At 42.7% G+C, this 18,673-nt stretch overlaps 1 protein-coding gene across 1 annotated transcript in view; it reads right to left on the minus strand.

The window, feature by feature from the left end:
- LOC147707857 (uncharacterized) overlaps positions 1 to 18,673 on the minus strand; it is a 910,329-nt gene that overhangs the window by 491,419 nt on the left and 400,237 nt on the right. Inside the window, exon 26 of the mRNA XM_086925682.1 lies at positions 11,610 to 11,659. Coding sequence (XP_086781808.1) covers positions 11,610 to 11,659 — 50 coding nt within the window. The remainder of the gene's footprint in view (positions 1 to 11,609; positions 11,660 to 18,673) is intronic.

Raw genomic sequence — 18,673 nt, forward strand, 5'->3', positions numbered from 1 at the left:
TTCTAAAAGTGGCACTTTCAGAATTATGACCTAAAATCCGACTTAACCTTTAAAGAGGATTTTAAATTACAAATTCATTTGAGTGTAAACAGCCTATCTCTTATGGCTCTCAATTCAAAGTTAGAACGTATTAAATGCAATAAGGTAAACAAGTGTTAGTAAATGGGAGAGATAGGCCTTACAACAATAAAAAACAACTTTAGAGTTGTTCACTGTTTTTCACTGCTAGAGCACATATAACGTAAGTACACATATCCTATTTTTTTAATACAATGCACCCTGTCCTATGAGCTTTAGGACTTGCCTTAGGGGAGACTTATAGGCCTTAAAAAGGAAGATGTAATCCTGGCAAAAGGATTATTTTGCCGGGTCGAAATGGCAGTTTAAAAATGTGCTACAGGCTGCAGCGGCAGGCCTGAGACATGTTTTAACGTCATATTTTAGTGTGTGGCACAAGAAGTGCTGCAGACCCACTATTGGTATTAAATTATTGGTACCTATTAGGTGTAGTACTATTTTACAATGTTTGAAGGAAAGAGCACAAATACATAGCACTGATTTGCATTGATAAAGTGAACAGTGTCCTAAAGCTAATAAAAGCAAATTCTGATAAAACAGGAGTGAAGGCAAAACGTTTCGGAGCATATCACGCCATGTAAGTCAGTTCTAAGAAAGCCTCTGCACTGTGTAATGATAATATATGACGGAGGATATGTGGGTGTAGCCCAAATCTCACCGATATCCTCAAAAATGATAACCTCTAGGAGCAGAAACAGTTCAAAGTCGCGCAAGAGGGGAATTTTGCAGAAACATCTAATCCAGTACTGTATGAGGCTGTATACATATTTATAAATAGGTGTGCCTTGCTTTAAAAGATTGTATCTCAAAATGCATCCATATTCATGTATATTCTGATAAAGATCAATGGGGCATTTGCATTCACAAAAAGTAACACAGTTGGTGGTAGCAAATTTGAAGATGGTGACTTGTTAAATGAAGTTGGCAATAATACCAAATAGGAATCAATTAAATAAACTTCCAATAATAGGTCACATAAAGCTCCATAGGGTCTGAGTTGGCACTATGAGATTTTTGGGGAATCATGAGGCAAGGTTGCATCTTTTGGATTGAGAGGGCAACTTTAGCTTAGGTTCAGTTTTTTACTCAGAATTCAAGCGCTATTGATGTTTGCAATTTTCTGAAGTGAACTAATGAAGGATATCTTGAAATGCTGCATTGATGTATAAAAAAACCTTCATAAAATTGCAGTCTACATATGAAGGAGTTTTAATTTCACCAGTGAAAAGCCTGAGTTTGTCCACTTTTGGACATCAGGATTTTGAACCTCTTCTGTGACATCGGACCTCTGAATGGAGTCTCAGCCACTGTAATGCTCTGTTTATAATGGTTTCAAACTACAATCTCCACTGCCCCTCTTTTAAAATAAGATAAGCTATTGAAAAACTGGGATAAGAGGCTCTGAGCACACTGCGCTACATGTGTCACAAACATGTACACACAACCTACAGTGTTGGTTTAACCACGACTGTACTGTGGTTTATCAGGATTTAAGATTGGGCCATGCAAAGACACCCAGAGACTGATTGCCCTGCGGAAAAAATACAAAGCAATGACTTCCAAACGCTGGCAGGAGGTGATATCTTAACAGTGGGAGTTATTAGCGCAGGTAGCTTTTCAGAAACATAGTAAGCGCTTCTGGATAACTGTTTTGGATATGAATCGCAAGAATCAGCCCATTTCCTCAATTTCTCGTCACATTACTAGAGAGGTATGGGAGGCACATTTTGGGAAAGTCTCCGCTACCCCTTCATCTGCGTGTGATTTTGTAATAAACCCCAGTTTGTTGAAGTCCATTAAGATAATTCTGTTTGAATTGAAATTGGCTATCAATCAAAGTATCAGGGAAAAGGCTTCAGGGCTCGATGGCGTTCCAATTGATTTAATAAAACACAATACAGCTTTTTGCCCCCCCCGCCCCCTTTGACCAATGAATTTAATAACCTTGCATATTCTGAATTGCCTGCTTCATGGTGTACATCGATTATTGTCCCTATATTTAGTGGTAATCGTACAGACCACAGTTATATACCCATACCATTGATCGATACCACAGTCAAAATCATGTCATGTAGTTTATTACAGAGTCAAGGTGTGGGTTAAAGCAGAGTCTGTATTATACCCATCACAATATGGGTTTAGAATAAGGTAGAGGCAATTGAGCAATGCCTAAACTTCAACTTGGTGCTTGGTAAATGTACTGTTGCTAAGCAGACACCTGTTTACCTGGCTTTTATGAATTTGTCTGCCACATTTGATTGTGTCAGTCGTTCCAAACTTTTATCATGCTACGGTTATCATGCTATGCAAATCCTGCCACACATTTGCTTACATATCGATTTGCCACTGTACTGCTGACTGGTGAATACAGACTCTTTTCCGATGCTGCTCAATAGATAAGAAGTTCTCATGCCCGTTAATTTGGAGCCCTGAGAAATCCTGTGCATTACACCTAAAGGAAGGTGTATTGTATTGTTACACAGAGCACATGACCAATATTTAATATTATGAGATACCCTTCTGTATATACCACACATTGAGGCTTACCTAATGCCCTATGTGATTGGATTTTCGTAACATACACACCCCAATGGGTATTTTCCCAATAGAACAGATAGGAGCCCTGACAAAGTTCCCTCTGGCAAAGAATCAGGAACGAAACGCGTTGGCTGTGTGCCAGTTTAAAAAAATCTATTGAATAAAGGGAAACAATCAATGTTCCCTCTAATGTTTTACCTCTGTGAGCGGCAGTGTAAGGTCTATGTGCGCTGCAACCAAGGCTATGTGCGTCAGTAACCAGGCAGACGTGTGGGTGCAGCGCCAAATATCACTCCAAACTTTTGCTTAAAAAAGTGAAAAGATGGTGCATTTTCTCACATACAGATCCATGTGAACGGTGTTAAGGCAGGTTTGAAACCATCCCACAGAGCTTTTTGAAACCTTAGCAGCTATGTTGTTGCATTTCTTTTCTTGATAGAGCTGGGCTGCGTGGTGATTGTGTGCATTTGTTCAAGTTGTCATGCTAATTTCAGCTCATGATGGGAGCTGCGATTAAATGAAAACTCTAACAAATGCTATCTTTGAGCAGGAAAAATAAAATTATAATAACGTTATTAACATTTTACTTTTCGCAGTTTCAGGGCTGGGTTAAGGTAGGGCTGCATCAGGCTTTCGACTAACACATTTAAATGCTAGTGTCTGCATTAAAATGCATTAGTCACGTATCCTAACACCTCTCTGACAATACTGCAATTGAGGCACACTGTCAATAAGGCAGCATCACATGCTAAAATTGTCTAACATATGAGAGCATGCAACTGTGCCTTCAAATTTTAAATGCTATGCGTCAGAGATAGAATATTCATGAACACCGCTGAGCAGGCAGGCCAGAATTTAACAGATCAATTAGCCGTGCCACAAACAGCCTTCCTAGAGTCTACTCTGGGGGTACCAGCCAACATGAGGGTGATCCACGGAGCGGGTCTTGCCTGCTGTTTGAGCCCGTGTTGTTTGTCACAAAAAAGTGTCAGTTCCGCAGTTGCCAATAGTCACAATATTGAAACAGGTGCGGCCTCCTTGATTAGGGCTAAGATCGGTGGTTCTGAAAGGGCAGTCTGCCTGGATGTGTCCCGATCCACTTTTTTGTGACGAACAACACGGGCTCAACAGAACTGGCTCGCACCACGCGCATCACAGGACACAGCTGTAGGCAGGCCCGGACTGGCCGTTGCGGGCACCGGGCAATGCCCCGGTCGGCCGCAAGGGTGGGGGCCGTTTTTGCTACAGGGCCGTTTTAAGCAGCATAGCTGCAAAAACGGCCCTGTAACAGAATCGACGGAAAACCGGCCCTGGCAAAGAGCACGGTCGCACCCCAATCCCCCCCCCTGGGGGGGAAGGGGAGGCCGGCCGAGCACTTTGCCAGGGCCGGTTTCGGTTCCCAGTCCGGCCCTGGCTGTAGGACGAACCACTCTCCTCTCCATCCCATTAACCACGATCGCCCTGAAGAAGTTCATTGCTAAATGAACAAAATGCATTGGCTGGAACTTTGTATTGTCGGATGACATTGAAAAATAAAGGATGATTTTGATACAACCCAAACAAGTGAACATATGTATTGACCTGACCACCTGGGTAGTGCACCACTCCAAATTTTGGTGTAGCAGGAAGGATTGTTTTAGAATGCTTGCAAACATGGGCTGAAGATAATAATATTTTAAGTGATGTACAATACGGTTTTAGAGTGGGCCTAGGTGTAAATGAGCAAGTCCTAAACCTCAGTATCTTAATAGGAAAACATACTCAGGCTAAACCAGGAACGTTTTACCTGCCATTTGTCGACCTCATACTGCTTTCAACTGTGTGGTCTATAGTAAATTATGGAACATTTTAGCCAATCTAAAGGTAGACACAGTCCTGGTTCAGTTCCTACGACAATTATATACTGGGGCAACTGCAAAGGGTCGATATGGAACCAAAGGAGAATGCTCATCATCATTTAACTTAGAGAGGGGGGTGAGACAGGGATGTGCCTTAGCCCCATTCCTGTTCCTTCTGTACACCAATGCACTGGAGCAGAGAGCCACTTAGTTTTTTAAAATTTATTTATAAAGTTTTATATAGCGCAAACTTGATCCCGAAGGATATCAGAGCGCTTTACAATTTGAGGCAAAGGTAACAAATCAGAACATTAGTCTAACATTGGGAATCTAATGGGCATTGCCTAGGCTCGACCTAAAAAGTAGTGCCTGAAAAGGGAGCAGTGGAAGGACACAACCAATGGCTCACTGCTCCAGAGGAGGGACAAACAACACAAGAGGTAAGGATAGCATACGGAATCTGACAAGTTGGAACCAAGCAAATGTGAGTGACAACCAAACCAACCAATGGCAAGAAATGGGGAGCCTCCAATCCCACTATAGGCCCACCACATGTCTCAGAACAGACAGCGCATGCGCTTTTAGGCAAGACCTAATAATCTGTAAGGCCAGAGGTGTTTTCACTCCACCCATTTATAGATCTTCTTTACAGTCATTCGATATGTTGTGCTCTCTCTCCCTCTTCTTCCTGTGTGCTTCGACCCGGCACGCTTCCGTTGCTCTCTTGCCCATTTACTTCCACCCTGCTCCACATTGCTCTCTATCACCTTTTATTTGATTCCCTCCTTGAACACTATGTGTTGATTCCCTCACCCAAACCCCCAAATGTCGATTCCGCCTAACCCTCTATGTTGCTCCCTCTGTGTAGCTTTCATCCCATCGAGCTCCACAGCCTCAGCCCCAGAGCTCTCAATCATGCTCCATTATAAACATCCTCCCACAACCAGAACTCACCCAGAAACCTACATGCAACTATTCTCACATGTAACGTACAAGCATTAGAAACCCCAATAATTCATCTTTATTGGAGCCAAGACGTCTTGACTTTGCCTATACTTGGAAAAGTCAACACCAATTACAATATAAAATTGCACTAAAACAAAGAGAGTTTATAAATGTTAGCAAATACAAGTCAGATTTAAAATTCACCCAATCACACAACACAAACAATACACATAGGGCCCGATTTAGAGTTTGGTAGACACCATACTCCGTTGAAAATGCATCTGAGTAGTGTCTGTTTTTTTGAACATTTAAAAATAAATATAGAGAAACAGGTGTTTCTTGTATTTATCTGGACTGTATCTGTATATGTAAGAATTGTATATGGTGTAAGGTAGGCCAAATATTTTGAATATTTTTTTTCTAAATTTTGCTAAGAGTTAAAAGCAACAGCAGGCCTCAGGTCCCTAACATATGTGTGGCATTTGCCATTTTATGTTATATTACCTTCTGTCAGTACAATGCTTACTCATTACATTGTGTCCACCGCAAAAGCCAGCATTCCATCACTGAGGGAACCCCACTCTTCAGTCTTTCTTATAATTTAATTTATTTAATAAACTCTCTTTTAATCTATTAATTGATTAAGCCATATCCTCAGCTCTCTCACCCGGAACTATTTAATGCCTTAGGATGCATAGGAGAGGTTATAGTGGTCAGTTGTAGTGTGGGCAATGTGTTGGAGATATACCGCGTGCAGACATGTAATTTTCTGATTTTTAGTCATGCTCAGGTGGCAACTATCGCAGCACTGCTGTAGTATAGCAGGTGTTATCACTACAGGCACTGTTCACAATTCCAAGTCATACCTGCAGAGGGAAACTACGCTGCTTCATGCACGGAGCAACTACGCGATTCGCTCTGCTGGTTGGCGCGGGCCAGCAACCCAACCCGTGGTTATGGGGAGGAGGTAGAACCACACAGTAATGGGATGCTCACCTAAAAGGGACTCTGACGGGTGCAGAGCGAGTAAGGAAAGACAAGGGAGGTGTGCAACACATGTGACAACTTAATCGCAATGACAGAGACAGTAAGGGGCCAAAGACAGAGGGAGAAAATATAAAGTGAGACAACAGAAAAAGGCTGTGCAAAAAAAAGTGAAGGCGTTAGGTGAGCAAAAGAAGAGTGAATTAAGGGCCTGGCTAAGAGAATAAAATGGAGCGAGAAGAACTTAGGGGGAAAAAAAGTAGGTGAAGTATTGAAGAGAAGTTTAAAAGTCCAAGGGGAGGAAAATCTGAGAGTAAAATGGTAAATGTATTAACACCGGTACATATAAATTACGACAAGCAAGAAATCATTACCTGCTGTCACTCCTCTTGTTGGCTAATTGTTAGTCTGTAAAATGTACATGTAGTTGAGAGGGTTAGATAGGAAAGACTTGAGGTGCAGTAATATGAAACCAACTAATTGATAAGGTGACACAAAGGCCATATGCGGATTGGTTGTTACTGTCCTCGGAATAGAAAACTACATTGGGCAATTAGTTAGTTTATGATTGTTGTGCAATTATATTAATAGCTCAGTCAATATCTTTGTAGAAATTCTAAGTGGCTGTCTGCCGAAATGTAAATCAGGACCCTCGTATTCCATCTGATCAAAGTGGCCTGTCCCTGTGCCTTCATGGTTCAGACACACGACTTCTCGGGCTGGCTTCAGCATAGATCTCTGGCCCGTTCACACTTAGCAGCATTTGAGTCTTGGCAGCTGTGAAAAGCCCCTGCCAATAGCTCTCGATGGCCACGCAGTGTGACTGTTTAGGTTTGCAGGAAACGTCCAATTAAAGTTGAAAGCAGTAATGAAATATTTGCACCATATTCCTTTAGCGAAAGGTATTTCTAGTCTTCTTATAGCTAGAATCTCAGCAGCTTGCTGGTGAGGTTTTAACTTTAAACGTGGGACTAATAGCTGCCCATAGGGATGTTTTGACGCCTACTGTTTCCAATCCCCCCCACCTCTGCCTCTTTTTGTTGTAGCCCCGACAAAGTTCATTTACATGCAAATGGTCTTTTAAAGACCCGTGAAGTCCTCGGTGCTGCTGTTGTGTGCCGGGAAGCTGTCTCAGCCGGGCTGACACACGACGGGGGTGTGGGAGGCTGAAGCAGAGGCTCTTTCAGCACAATGGGCTTTGCACGCCTGCAGGCACCATGTCCCTCCTCTGCCTCACGCCTAGATTTTGTGCCGCTCGCGTTTAAAAAGCAGAGGTGCGAACGGTCTTGTAGGGATGTCTCACAGTGTGCGCGCTAAATCCAGGACACTGCGTGCTCCGTGTGACCATGGTGCGTGCGCGCGCAGGTTAGTGGGAACAGTGAAAACAATCATGGAATAATTCATTACGTTGCCTGTATTGACTTCGGAACGAGTGCACCTTCCAACTTTCTTTTTGAACTTACATTTGACTTGGGCATACAGCCAGATGTAATGCCGCAATTAATTTGATACCTTAAAGTATGCATCTCAGTAGTCCCATTCAGGATTTTGTCGAACTGTGTGGTCAGCTAATAACTCAGTGTTAGCCAATGGGGCTACTGACTCTCCCACAGCAAAACAACAATTTGGAAGTGTTGCTGCCAAGACCTGTATATAAAATATATGTCCTACTTAATCATATACAGCACCCTGCCTTAGGGCTCGATAGGAATTCCTTAGGGGAGAATTACATATATTGTCTAAGGAAGTGGGGGCTTTGCCATTGGTTTCAATGACAAAATCGAGCTAGCAGTGCTACAACTGCCCTTCCAGTCTACAGTGGCAGGGTGGGAGCAATTTTTTATTTTGTCACACAAAGGGTTGCACAATCAGTGCTGCAGTCCTGGGTGGACACTCTGGCTACAAGCCCTGGGTACCATACACTAGGGAAATATAAGTATTGCAGTCTCTGGTAACTGGGGATATTCAGTTCGACATACACTTTGTAAGGGGTTAACACACTGCCACTGAAGTCTGATGAGCAGCCTCGGTGCATTCTCAGAGTTGAAATGCCACCTGCATCAGTCCAAAAATGGAGGGGGGGGGGGGGGGGGTGAACATGCAAAAATACACATTTCCTCACAACTAGCCCTCAAAGAAATTCACTCCTTGAACTGCTTGGTGGAGAAATTGTATTTCTGTGCTCAACCAACTGCCAGAACAAAGGCTCCAGCAGGCAAAAGGGTAATTTGAGGGAGGTTAAAGATCTCTGCTTGAGGACGGAAAGTTGATACGAACTGCCTGTAAATGAAACAAGAGAAAGCTGTTGGAGGGACAGATGCCATTTTGAATTCTTACTAGAATGTTGTATGGGTGCTGGGGCCTTGGGGCTTAGACAGCAAAGGCACATCAACGGAAATTGGAGAGCTTTGACTCAATCCATACTCATAACTGTCCAAAAACGTGTACACTCTATGAGTGATTTCTCTCTGTGAAATATACAGGATAAGAACTTTAATATTAGATACCCCATTGAAATTCTGGGTAATACGGGATTCCTTTCTTAGAACAACAATGAGGACAAGGGGCAAATGAATGTAGGTCAAAAAGATGGTGGAGTGCGGGCAATGACGTATTACTATGTCCAGGTGGGGAGGCTGGTGTGCAGTCTGTGGTCTGTCCTGCCCAGGTAGGCTACAACTCTCAGCGGATGTACTCATTGTGATCATCTTGAAATCATTTGTTTACAATTCAATAAACAAAGTTGACTTAACCCATGCGCAGCAGGCTATCCCGTGTTTTTACCTGCTTATAGTGGTAAAACGGGGCAAGCAGTGCTTTTTATTTTTCAATGAAAGCCTAGACAATGTGACCTTGATGTGGTAGCTCTTTGTTGACTCAGCCAGCCTCAATGGACATTTGATATCTGTATTAATGACTATTACACATTGTGATATAATAAACTACTTTATCACAAGAACCTGCTATAAAGATTGGTGGTCACAAGATGTAAACACAAGTGGCCATCGAATTATCAATTAAAAAACTAAGGGTCAAGTTCCATGAGTAGATGTTAAGTTGGAGTCAAATTCAGGTAGTATTAACTAAAGTCGTTAAAAAAACGTGCTCTTAAGGACCCTTGAGAATTTTTTTTTTCTGAATTAGCTAAGCTGGGATAGTGTGGCCTAAAGGGAGAGCCTTTCTAATTGTCACCCCTTATTGCCACTAATGCAGCTGTAATTCACAGGGCAAAAAGCCACAAACCTGAATAATAAAGTGCAAAATAGCCAGGACGGGTTTGATTGATCCAGAAAAGCAATACAATTCTGCTCATTATGCTGAGAGGGATTCACTATCAGTTCAGAAAAAGCATTATGGCTCTCTTATTATCCTGACTGGACTACTGCTTCATAGCCTATGCATGAGTACTGAGCATACAGATATAGAAGTTCCAGAAATGCCATAATCAAGCAGTTAGATCCACTTCTGAGCCTTGGTTCTCTCAAAAACGTAGACTTCAAAAACAATTTTGCAGTAGACAAGAATGTAGGTGGAGGATAATTATGATATCACAGAAAAAGAGAACTATAAATGCACTATCACCACGTAGAAAGAATTGATATATAAGGAAAGAAACTCTATTTTACCCATAAAATTGAGGAATCTAAAAACTCCTTAAAGAGCTAATTGCTACAGTAAAACAATTGGCCAACCTCCTTGAAAAAAGAACATAGCCAACTAATCCTCCTGTAATTCACTAGCCTCTTTTTTCCAAGTCAAGGTAAAAGATGTGTATGATATATTTTCTGCCAATAATAGGCAACCATCTATTATTCTGGATGTAGTCGTCCCTCCCAGTGTCCCTGACCCAACTGATCCTTTCTGGTGTCCTTACAATGGCTCCACGAGTTTTAAAAGTTCAATGATACTATCATCTTTTTCCCGAATAACATTTGATCAGCTCCAGAGCGTACTTAATATCATCAAATCTGTCTTCCTACAGAATCCATGTCCTACATGACACTGGTCCTGACTATCTTAAATGCAGGTTCCAGTGGTTTGCCCCTTCAAGATCCCTACACTCATCCATGGCCAACCATGAGTACTCCCCAGATTTAGATGAGTAAACAGGGTTGGCAGAAGTTTCGCTACCTGCACATCTAAACTCTGGAACACACTTCCTCCTCACCTAAAGAATTAGACAGGCCACCTTGCTTTTAGAAAAGCACTTAAAACATGGCTTATATCCCACACATAAGCTCAGGTTTCTCTTTGTTTCTTTTTCTTTGCCACCTCCTTCAGTAGGTTTTTAATGCCTATATTAGCACGCTTTACAAATGTAATTTTCATTTAATTGTCATTTAATTTCATTAGACCCGCCCCTGGTAAAATTGCTCAAATCAGCCCGCTTCCTTCATCCTCTCACGCAATCTCTCTCTTTCCATACATTCTCTGTCTCTCCTTCTCTCATCTCCCTCTTCTCCATCTCTATTTTCCGGCTCCCTCCCCATCTTTCTCTCAAAGCCTACTTGTGCTTGCTGCAATTAATCTTGGGAGCTGGGGAGCTTGACAGAAGCACCAAGAGCAGCCCTGGATTTTTAAAACTGGCCTCCAAGAGCTCTAGCTCACTGGAGAAATCCCAAGGTGTGCCCTTGGCCTGTAGTCTAAAGATGTTAGACAATTTTCCTCCATGTCTGAAACCACTGCACTGACTCTCAGAATCTACAAAGCTTTAGAGGAAGCTGTTCATTATGCCCCTTACTTTTTATGGGTTTTCCTCTCTGTTTCTTGATGTTGAAATTTGATTGGATCAAGGTGATGCCCCTTATTGGGATACTCAGCACCTGAATCAACTACCCGGATTGTGGGCCCCAAAGACATCCACAAATACTACTCATTTCATGAATGACATTTACATCCAATCTATCATCACTCGGAACCCAGCCTCTGTTGCCTCCTAAAGAAGCTATCTGTCTCCAACAGCTGAAATAGGAACTGACAAAACTCATGTAAGTCTAGACCAGATGCGGCACACCTCCATGAAAGTGATCCACAGGAGGCCAACTACTGAGATGAAGTGACTGTCTCTTATGTTCCATGAGGATGACATACGCTAACATGTAGATGCTTTACAAAACTAACAAATGAAGAAAAAAAACAATATGCAAGTTAATAACCAACATAAAATAGCTCAATTCACTCACTTCTGAAAGTTCATGTATCCAAATTTGGATGTGCAAGACTCACCTCTGGCAGTAATCAATGACAAGCTTCCTTTTGACCTTTTCAACTTCATCCTTTAAAAGCCAACAGAGTCATGGATTAATACTTGTGAACATCTTGTTTAATAAATGAGAATGATCGTGTCAGCTTTTTGATTTTGAATTATTATGGCCACCATTTTTGGTTTTTAAGCATGCCTTGTTGGTATATTTCTACGAGTAACTACACTGTCAAGGAATTGTAACATGACCATTAGAAGTCTGAATCAATATGGCCAAAATGTCCCCCAACTTTATGTGCAATTACTATAATTAATTGATGGTGTAATTAGTTTAATGAAAGCATCTGGTAAAATGAATCCCACGACATAAATATTTGCAATTGCCTATGAATGCTGGAAAATACTTTGTCTCTCTGTGCCATTGTACCTTCTATGAGCTGAAGTATTGTCTACCAAAAATGTCAAAAATTACAACTGAGTAAACAAAATAAGAAGTTCGAGAATACATTATAGAAACAGCAGAAAAGAAGAGTTCATAAGGAAGTGTGAAGAAGGCCCAGAGAATTGTAATTTAAATTAGCCCACCATCCACAAAGTATGACCATATTAAGGGTATTCACAAAAAATTTGCACGAATAAATATTCACAAACATATTTGGCACATAAAATACACTCAGCGTGCAGCACCGGAATGTGTATTAATATGCCAGTTTTTACGAAATGTGTGCACGGGAGAGATCTATGCGTAGTAAAAAAAAAAAATTAGCAAACAAAAATAAAATACATGAACACGTTCGAAAAGATAACTTTATCAACTTTTTTATTCCATTATGCAGCTGTAGCTCTAAGAAAAACTGGAAAATTTAAAGTATGCGAGTAGCATACCTTCTTGAGACTAACTTTTGGAATGTTTTTTAAAACCACTCATTTTAAAATTTTCCTTATTATATTTCGATTCATACTTTGGATCACTGTTCAACAACATCCTATTACACATCACTATTTGCATAAGTTTAAGTTGTTCTTTAGAGTTGTCATACCCTTTAAAACGTCAGAACCATCCTATAAACTTTGGTGTCTCAGAGTGGCGGATGCTACCTGATCTTCAACTCGGTAGGAGTCTGCTCTAGTTGTACCTTTCACCAGGAGGAGGGGGAAGAGGGAAATGACGCAGCCTCAACAACTTTGGTTGCCAAAGTGTTCGCCATTTCTATGTCAAGTATGCTGAATTCTCCATGGCGGCTCATGTGTTTTCTGAGAGTTCTACCATCAGTGTGTCCTATCTTACCACACCCACTGCCTTTCAAGGACCCCTTGCCCTTTGTGAATTTTTGATTCAGAAAAGGGGGTGGTGATGGACAGAGTTTCTGAATTAAGCAGAATACTCCTACCCAGTCAACAGATCAGGGCTTGATCCATCACCGCCCCCTTTTCTGAATCGTTTTTGGCCACTATAGGTGTGGCAGGGTATACTCAGACATGAGTCCCTTGCTCACTGCACCATCAGGATTCAAGCAAGCCGGGCCGACGACGGCTGAAATGCCAGAAACCGGTCCCGGGAAGCTTGTCTCCTTTCTGGTGAAGAATTGGCTTGGTAGTTTGGTCTGCCCTGTTCCCATGATGCACTGGGCCAGGGACAGACTAATTTGCATATAGCCAGGTTCTGAGCTGGGATGGTGCAGTGAGCTAAATAACGGTGATGGACCAAGCCCTGATCTTTGGACTGGGTAAGAGTGGTCTGCTTAATTCAGACACTCTGTTCATCACCACCCCCTTTTCTGAATCGTTTTTGGCCACTATAGGTGTGGCAGGGTATACTCAGACATGAGTCCCTTGCTCACTGCACCATCAGGATTCAAGCAAGCCGGGCCGACGACGGCTGAAATGCCAGAAACCGGTCCCCGGAAGCTTGTCTCCTTTCTGGTGAAGAATTGGCTTGGTAGTTTGGTCTGCCCTGTTCCCATGATGCACTGGGCCAGGGACAGACTAATTTGCATATAGCCAGGTTCTGAGCTGGGATGGTGCAGTGAGCTAAATAACGGTGATGGATCAAGCCCTGATCTTTGGACTGGGTAAGAGTGGTCTGCTTAATTCAGACACTCTGTTCATCACCACCCCCTTTTCTGAATCGTTTTTGGCCACTATAGGTGTGGCAGGGTATACTCAGACATGAGTCCCTTGCTCACTGCACCATCAGGATTCAAGCAAGCCGGGCCGATGACGGCTGAAATGCCAGAAACCGGTCCCCGGAAGCTTGTCTCCTTTCTGGTGAAGAATTGGCTTGGTAGTTTGGCCTGCCCTGTTCCCATGATGCACTGGGCCAGGGACAGACTAATTTGCATATAGCCAGGTTCTGAGCTGGGATGGTGCAGTGAGCTAAATAACGGTGATGGATCAAGACCTGATCTTTGGACTGGGTAAGAATGGTCTGCGTAATTCAGACACTCTGTTCATCACCACCCCCTTTTCTGAATCGTTTTTGGCCACTATAGGTGTGGCAGGGTATACTCAGACATGAGTCCCTTGCTCACTGCACCATCAGGATTCAAGCAAGCCGGGCCGACGACGGCTGAAATGCCAGAAACCGGTCCCCGGAAGCTTGCCTCCTTTCTGGTGAAGAATTGGCTTGGTGGTTTGGTCTGCCCTGTTTCCATGATGCACTGGGCCAGGGACAGACTAATTTGCATATAGCCAGGTTCTGAGCTGGGATGGTGCAGTGAGCTAAATAACGGTGATAGATCAAGCCCTGATCTTTGGACTGGGTAAGAGTGGTCTGCTTAATTCAGACACTCTGTTCATCACCACCCCCTTTTCTGAATACTTTGTGAATTTTTGGCCAAACATTTTTTAAGAGTAGGCAATGGTCCTATGGACCACTGCCTACTCTTAAAAACTGAAACTTACACTTTTCATTTTTTTTAACACATCCTGTTACCCTTACAGGAAAATGGAATGCATTTTTAAAAAAATGCTTTATTTAAAAGCCATCACAGACATGGTGATCTGCTGATCTCAGCAGGCCACCATCCATGTGATGGCTGTCATTCCTAATGGGTAGCAAAATATGACTTAACTAATTAATATCCGTGAGGTAGATTGATGTACTACACACTTGGAATCGCTAATTAAAACATGCAATTTTAATTCATTAGGAATAGCGATTAAGAAAAAGTCACTACTTGGAAATCGCTATTCTTAACGTCTGTACATCTGGGGGCACATGCATCAAGCTTTTTACTGGTATCAAACGGGCTGATTCACAGAATCAGCCCATTTGCAACCAGTAAAAAGCCATTTCCGATGCATCAACCCAAAATGCATTCGCAAAATAGGTAATCGCAATATTCATTTCATTTCAAGAAGCATTTTCGAAATGCAACTTAGCAATTAAGGAATCACAAATAACATCAACTTTAAATTGATGGTAATTTGCAAATCATTAGAAAAATGCACAAAATTGCATTTTTCTACGTGCCACGTGGCGCATACACATGTGCACACTTACCTTTTTTGGTGGTGCATCAGGGTTAACTTGTATGGGTGGGTATTATGGGCGCATATTCTGAAGGACCGGGGTTCTTTTATTCCCTCCTGCAGTTGGTGGTCGTCCACAGCATTGCCAAGCCCGTTAAATGTTTCCTGGACCGGCCTGAGTAGCCGTCTGCACTTCCAAGCCCTTGGAAGCCGTGGATTCTTGCAACGCTTTGTCTAGTCCATGGGTCAGGTGACATCAGTGATAACGTCACTTAAAATCTGGGGATGGTCTGTTGCCATCCATGCTGTCTGACTGACTGCTTACTGTTTACCCACTGACGTATGTGGTATTGGGATAGACTTCACCCACACATTCTATGCTATTGACAGTGGAGCAAAAGCCATCTCAGCCGAGTCCAGCATCTGCCTTGCATTTCTCACTGCTGGCCCGTTGACTAGGGTCTGCCATCAGTGGTCTTCCAGCGAGCTGGTTGAGTCTTCTAAGCAAGAGAGGAAAGCCCTGCCTCTCCTGTCACAGCAACTCAAGCCTTTAATAGGTCAGAGCCGCTCACATACAGGAGTGAGGTAGACACTTATAAGGTCCCAAAGGCGAGACCTATTGGCTATGCCAATGCTTGTTTAAATAAGCTGGAAGCAGAATCTAACATTAAGCCAGCTATGGTCAACAATATTAGCTATAAATCACTGGCATATTCCGATGATATTGCGATCTTCACAAGTAATCTAAGGTTAGCTTGTCTAGTAGTGGAAGATCTGGCGAAACAGTATGGTGCAGTATCCGGCTACAAATTAAACGTGGACAAGACTCACTGCTTACATTCAGACATCTCCCCTCCGGCAGACATTCCAATTGTATCAAATGCTACCTATTTGGGAGTCAGATTAACAGCAGCAGTGGAACGTATCCCGGAACTTAATATCTTACCGGTGATTCATACAGTTAGCAAGTCTTTAGAGAGACTAGATCACTTACATTTAACACTACATGGCGGCTGCAATGTTATCAAAATATCTATTTTTCCAAAATCTCTTATATTTTTTTCGGACAATTCCATTGGCACTCCCAACACTCTGTATTACAAAAATTGAAAGGGACTATTTCAGGTTTCTATGGGGTTATCAGCTGCCCAGAAGGGCAATTAAGTGGATGACTCTTCCGAGATTAAGGGGTGGATGGGGGATGCCAAATTCTCTATGATATCAGTGAGCAGCACTATTGCAGCATATGGAAATACTAGTGAATGGAAACATGGCTAGGTCAGAGGCTACCATATAGGAGTTGCTTTTAGGAGACGAAGCTCGTCAAAGGTTAGTTAAAATTCTGGAACCAAGTTACTATAAGAAGACAAAATTCAAAATAGTACAATCAGCTTATTCGGGCTGGAGGAAGATTCGACGTAGATTTATGATACCCAACATTAATGCATATACCCCCCTTTTCAGCGAGTGGTCTTCTACCAACTATATTTTAGGATAGAATTACATTCAGCAGAGGCAATGTAGGAATTACTGTCCTAGGGGACCTATGTCATGAAGGACAATTAGCCTCATTTAGGTTTTTACAAGAGAAGTTCAGTCTCTCCAGAGGGGACGTTTTCAAGTTTTTACAGATTCAGAGTTTCCTAGGCTCTCGCTTGCAAGGGGCAAAGGGTAACTTGGCACCATTGGTCTAATAGAACTGCTGCGTAAACAGTCACGGATTGGGGTAATTTATCAGGCGTTATTGCCAGAGTTCCCTGATGATCTAATATCCCAAAATGCTAGCTGGGAGAGGAGGCTAAGAAAAACAGGGATAAATATGGAGACATTGTTGGAACTTGCTAATTGTGTGCTTATATCTGGAAGCCTAAAAAGTCAGCATTTTATGTCTGCTTTCGATTTATACTATACCCCTGCAAAGACTTCTAAGTGGGCTAGCTCTCGGGGAAGTTCATGTAGTAGATGCGGGCTTTGGGGAGCAGACACTCTACACATGTTTTCTACTTGTCCTGGGCTGGCACTTTTCTTGAAGGATATAAATCACTTTTTTGATTTGATTCTTTACTTCCGAATTGATAATCCTGGGGGTAGAAAGGGAAGAGGTGGGAAATTCCTGAGACTTGCTTCCTTTTCATTGCTATGGCCCTCCTAAGACTATGCATAACATCTCAGTGGATTAGTCCAGATGCTCCGACATTCATCAACTGGAGATCTAGGATGCTAGCGCTATACAATATGGAATCCTCTGATTATAAAATGCGGGGGCTAAGGAGAAGAGTATGGGGGCTAAAAATCTTGTCTCCTATCACTAGCTGGTTAGAGAAGACTGTTTAGCTTGCAAAGGCATACTTTATTATTTATCTATTGCCTCCGCTTTCTCTGGCAAAAAATTTATTTTGTTTTTTTTCTCTTTTCTTTTTGATTACTGCCAAATAATGATTTGTAAATTATTATTTTTACTAAAGTCTAATGTATATTGCAGATATGTTAATGAAGCTGTATTCACTGTGACAATCTATTTTTGAAAAATTAAATAATAAAAAAAATGATCCTTTTATCATACTCTAGCCACAGGTCTTTTGGCAGTGAGGGAACCACCCTACAATAATGAACGCCATATTCCTGAATGTAAATAGCCTGTTGTCGATGTTCCTCTCCTTTCTCACCCTCATCCTTCTTGTCACACATGGCTAGGTCCAATCCCTCTGCTTGTGTCTCTAATAGGGTGAAAACTGTAATACATTATTTGCGCCAAATGTGCTCATTCACTGCCAATGGTATTAAGGTCACCAAGCCAGTGGCCCTGGTAAGCATATATATCCTAGCTTGCCCCTTATGAATGCCTCCAGTGCCAGACCTACTAAGGCTTGGTTCCCGGATCTCTATCACACAGAGCCACACCCCACACTTCCGTGGGTACTGGTGTCATCTTGGCCACTGCCGGTTTCTCTGCACCATTCATCACAGTTGGACTGCCACTTCTGGTGCCTACGATGGAGGTGAGAATGAGCTGCTGCCATGGGCCCCCGGGTTAGAAACCCGCCCCCCCCAAATCCACAGCCTCTCTTCCTCCTGTCTTGCCTGCCCTACCTTTGTTGTCAAACAGTATAGGCACAAATTACTTTTAGCAGTCTTGTACTATCATGCTGAGTTGGTCACCATTCGTAGCCTTGGCTTGTTTGCTGGGGGTCCCAGCTGTTGCTGCTGGCTTCTTGCTGTCCTTCTGATCCCCTTTCTTGCTGCTTCTGCTGGCATTGCGTTGGCGCTTCCTGGATTCTTCCCTCGCATCGCCCTTTTCACTGGCCACCGCATTGTCCCTGTTGTCAATGGGCATGTGGGGAGCTGGCTGCCTCCCTGATTCTTATCCTTTCAGCTTTCTCAGAAGCCACTCCTTGCCATGTGTGGCCACCGCTTCCTTTGCAGCTCTCAGTATTTCGTCCAAGACACATTGCTGTCTGGTCTTCTGTGCTGTTCAATGTCAATGCTTTACTGACCCATGTCTGCCTGGTGATCCTTTGTTGGGGGGCAGGGGGGACTCCCCTCCTTGTGGCACCTTGCACCAGTGTCACCTGTTCTTGAGCACCCTTCTGCTTTTCACATGCACCTGTGCAGC

This window comes from Lissotriton vulgaris, chromosome 6 (assembly GCF_964263255.1).
Source record: "Lissotriton vulgaris chromosome 6, aLisVul1.2, whole genome shotgun sequence".
Lineage (NCBI taxonomy): Eukaryota > Metazoa > Chordata > Amphibia > Caudata > Salamandridae > Lissotriton > Lissotriton vulgaris.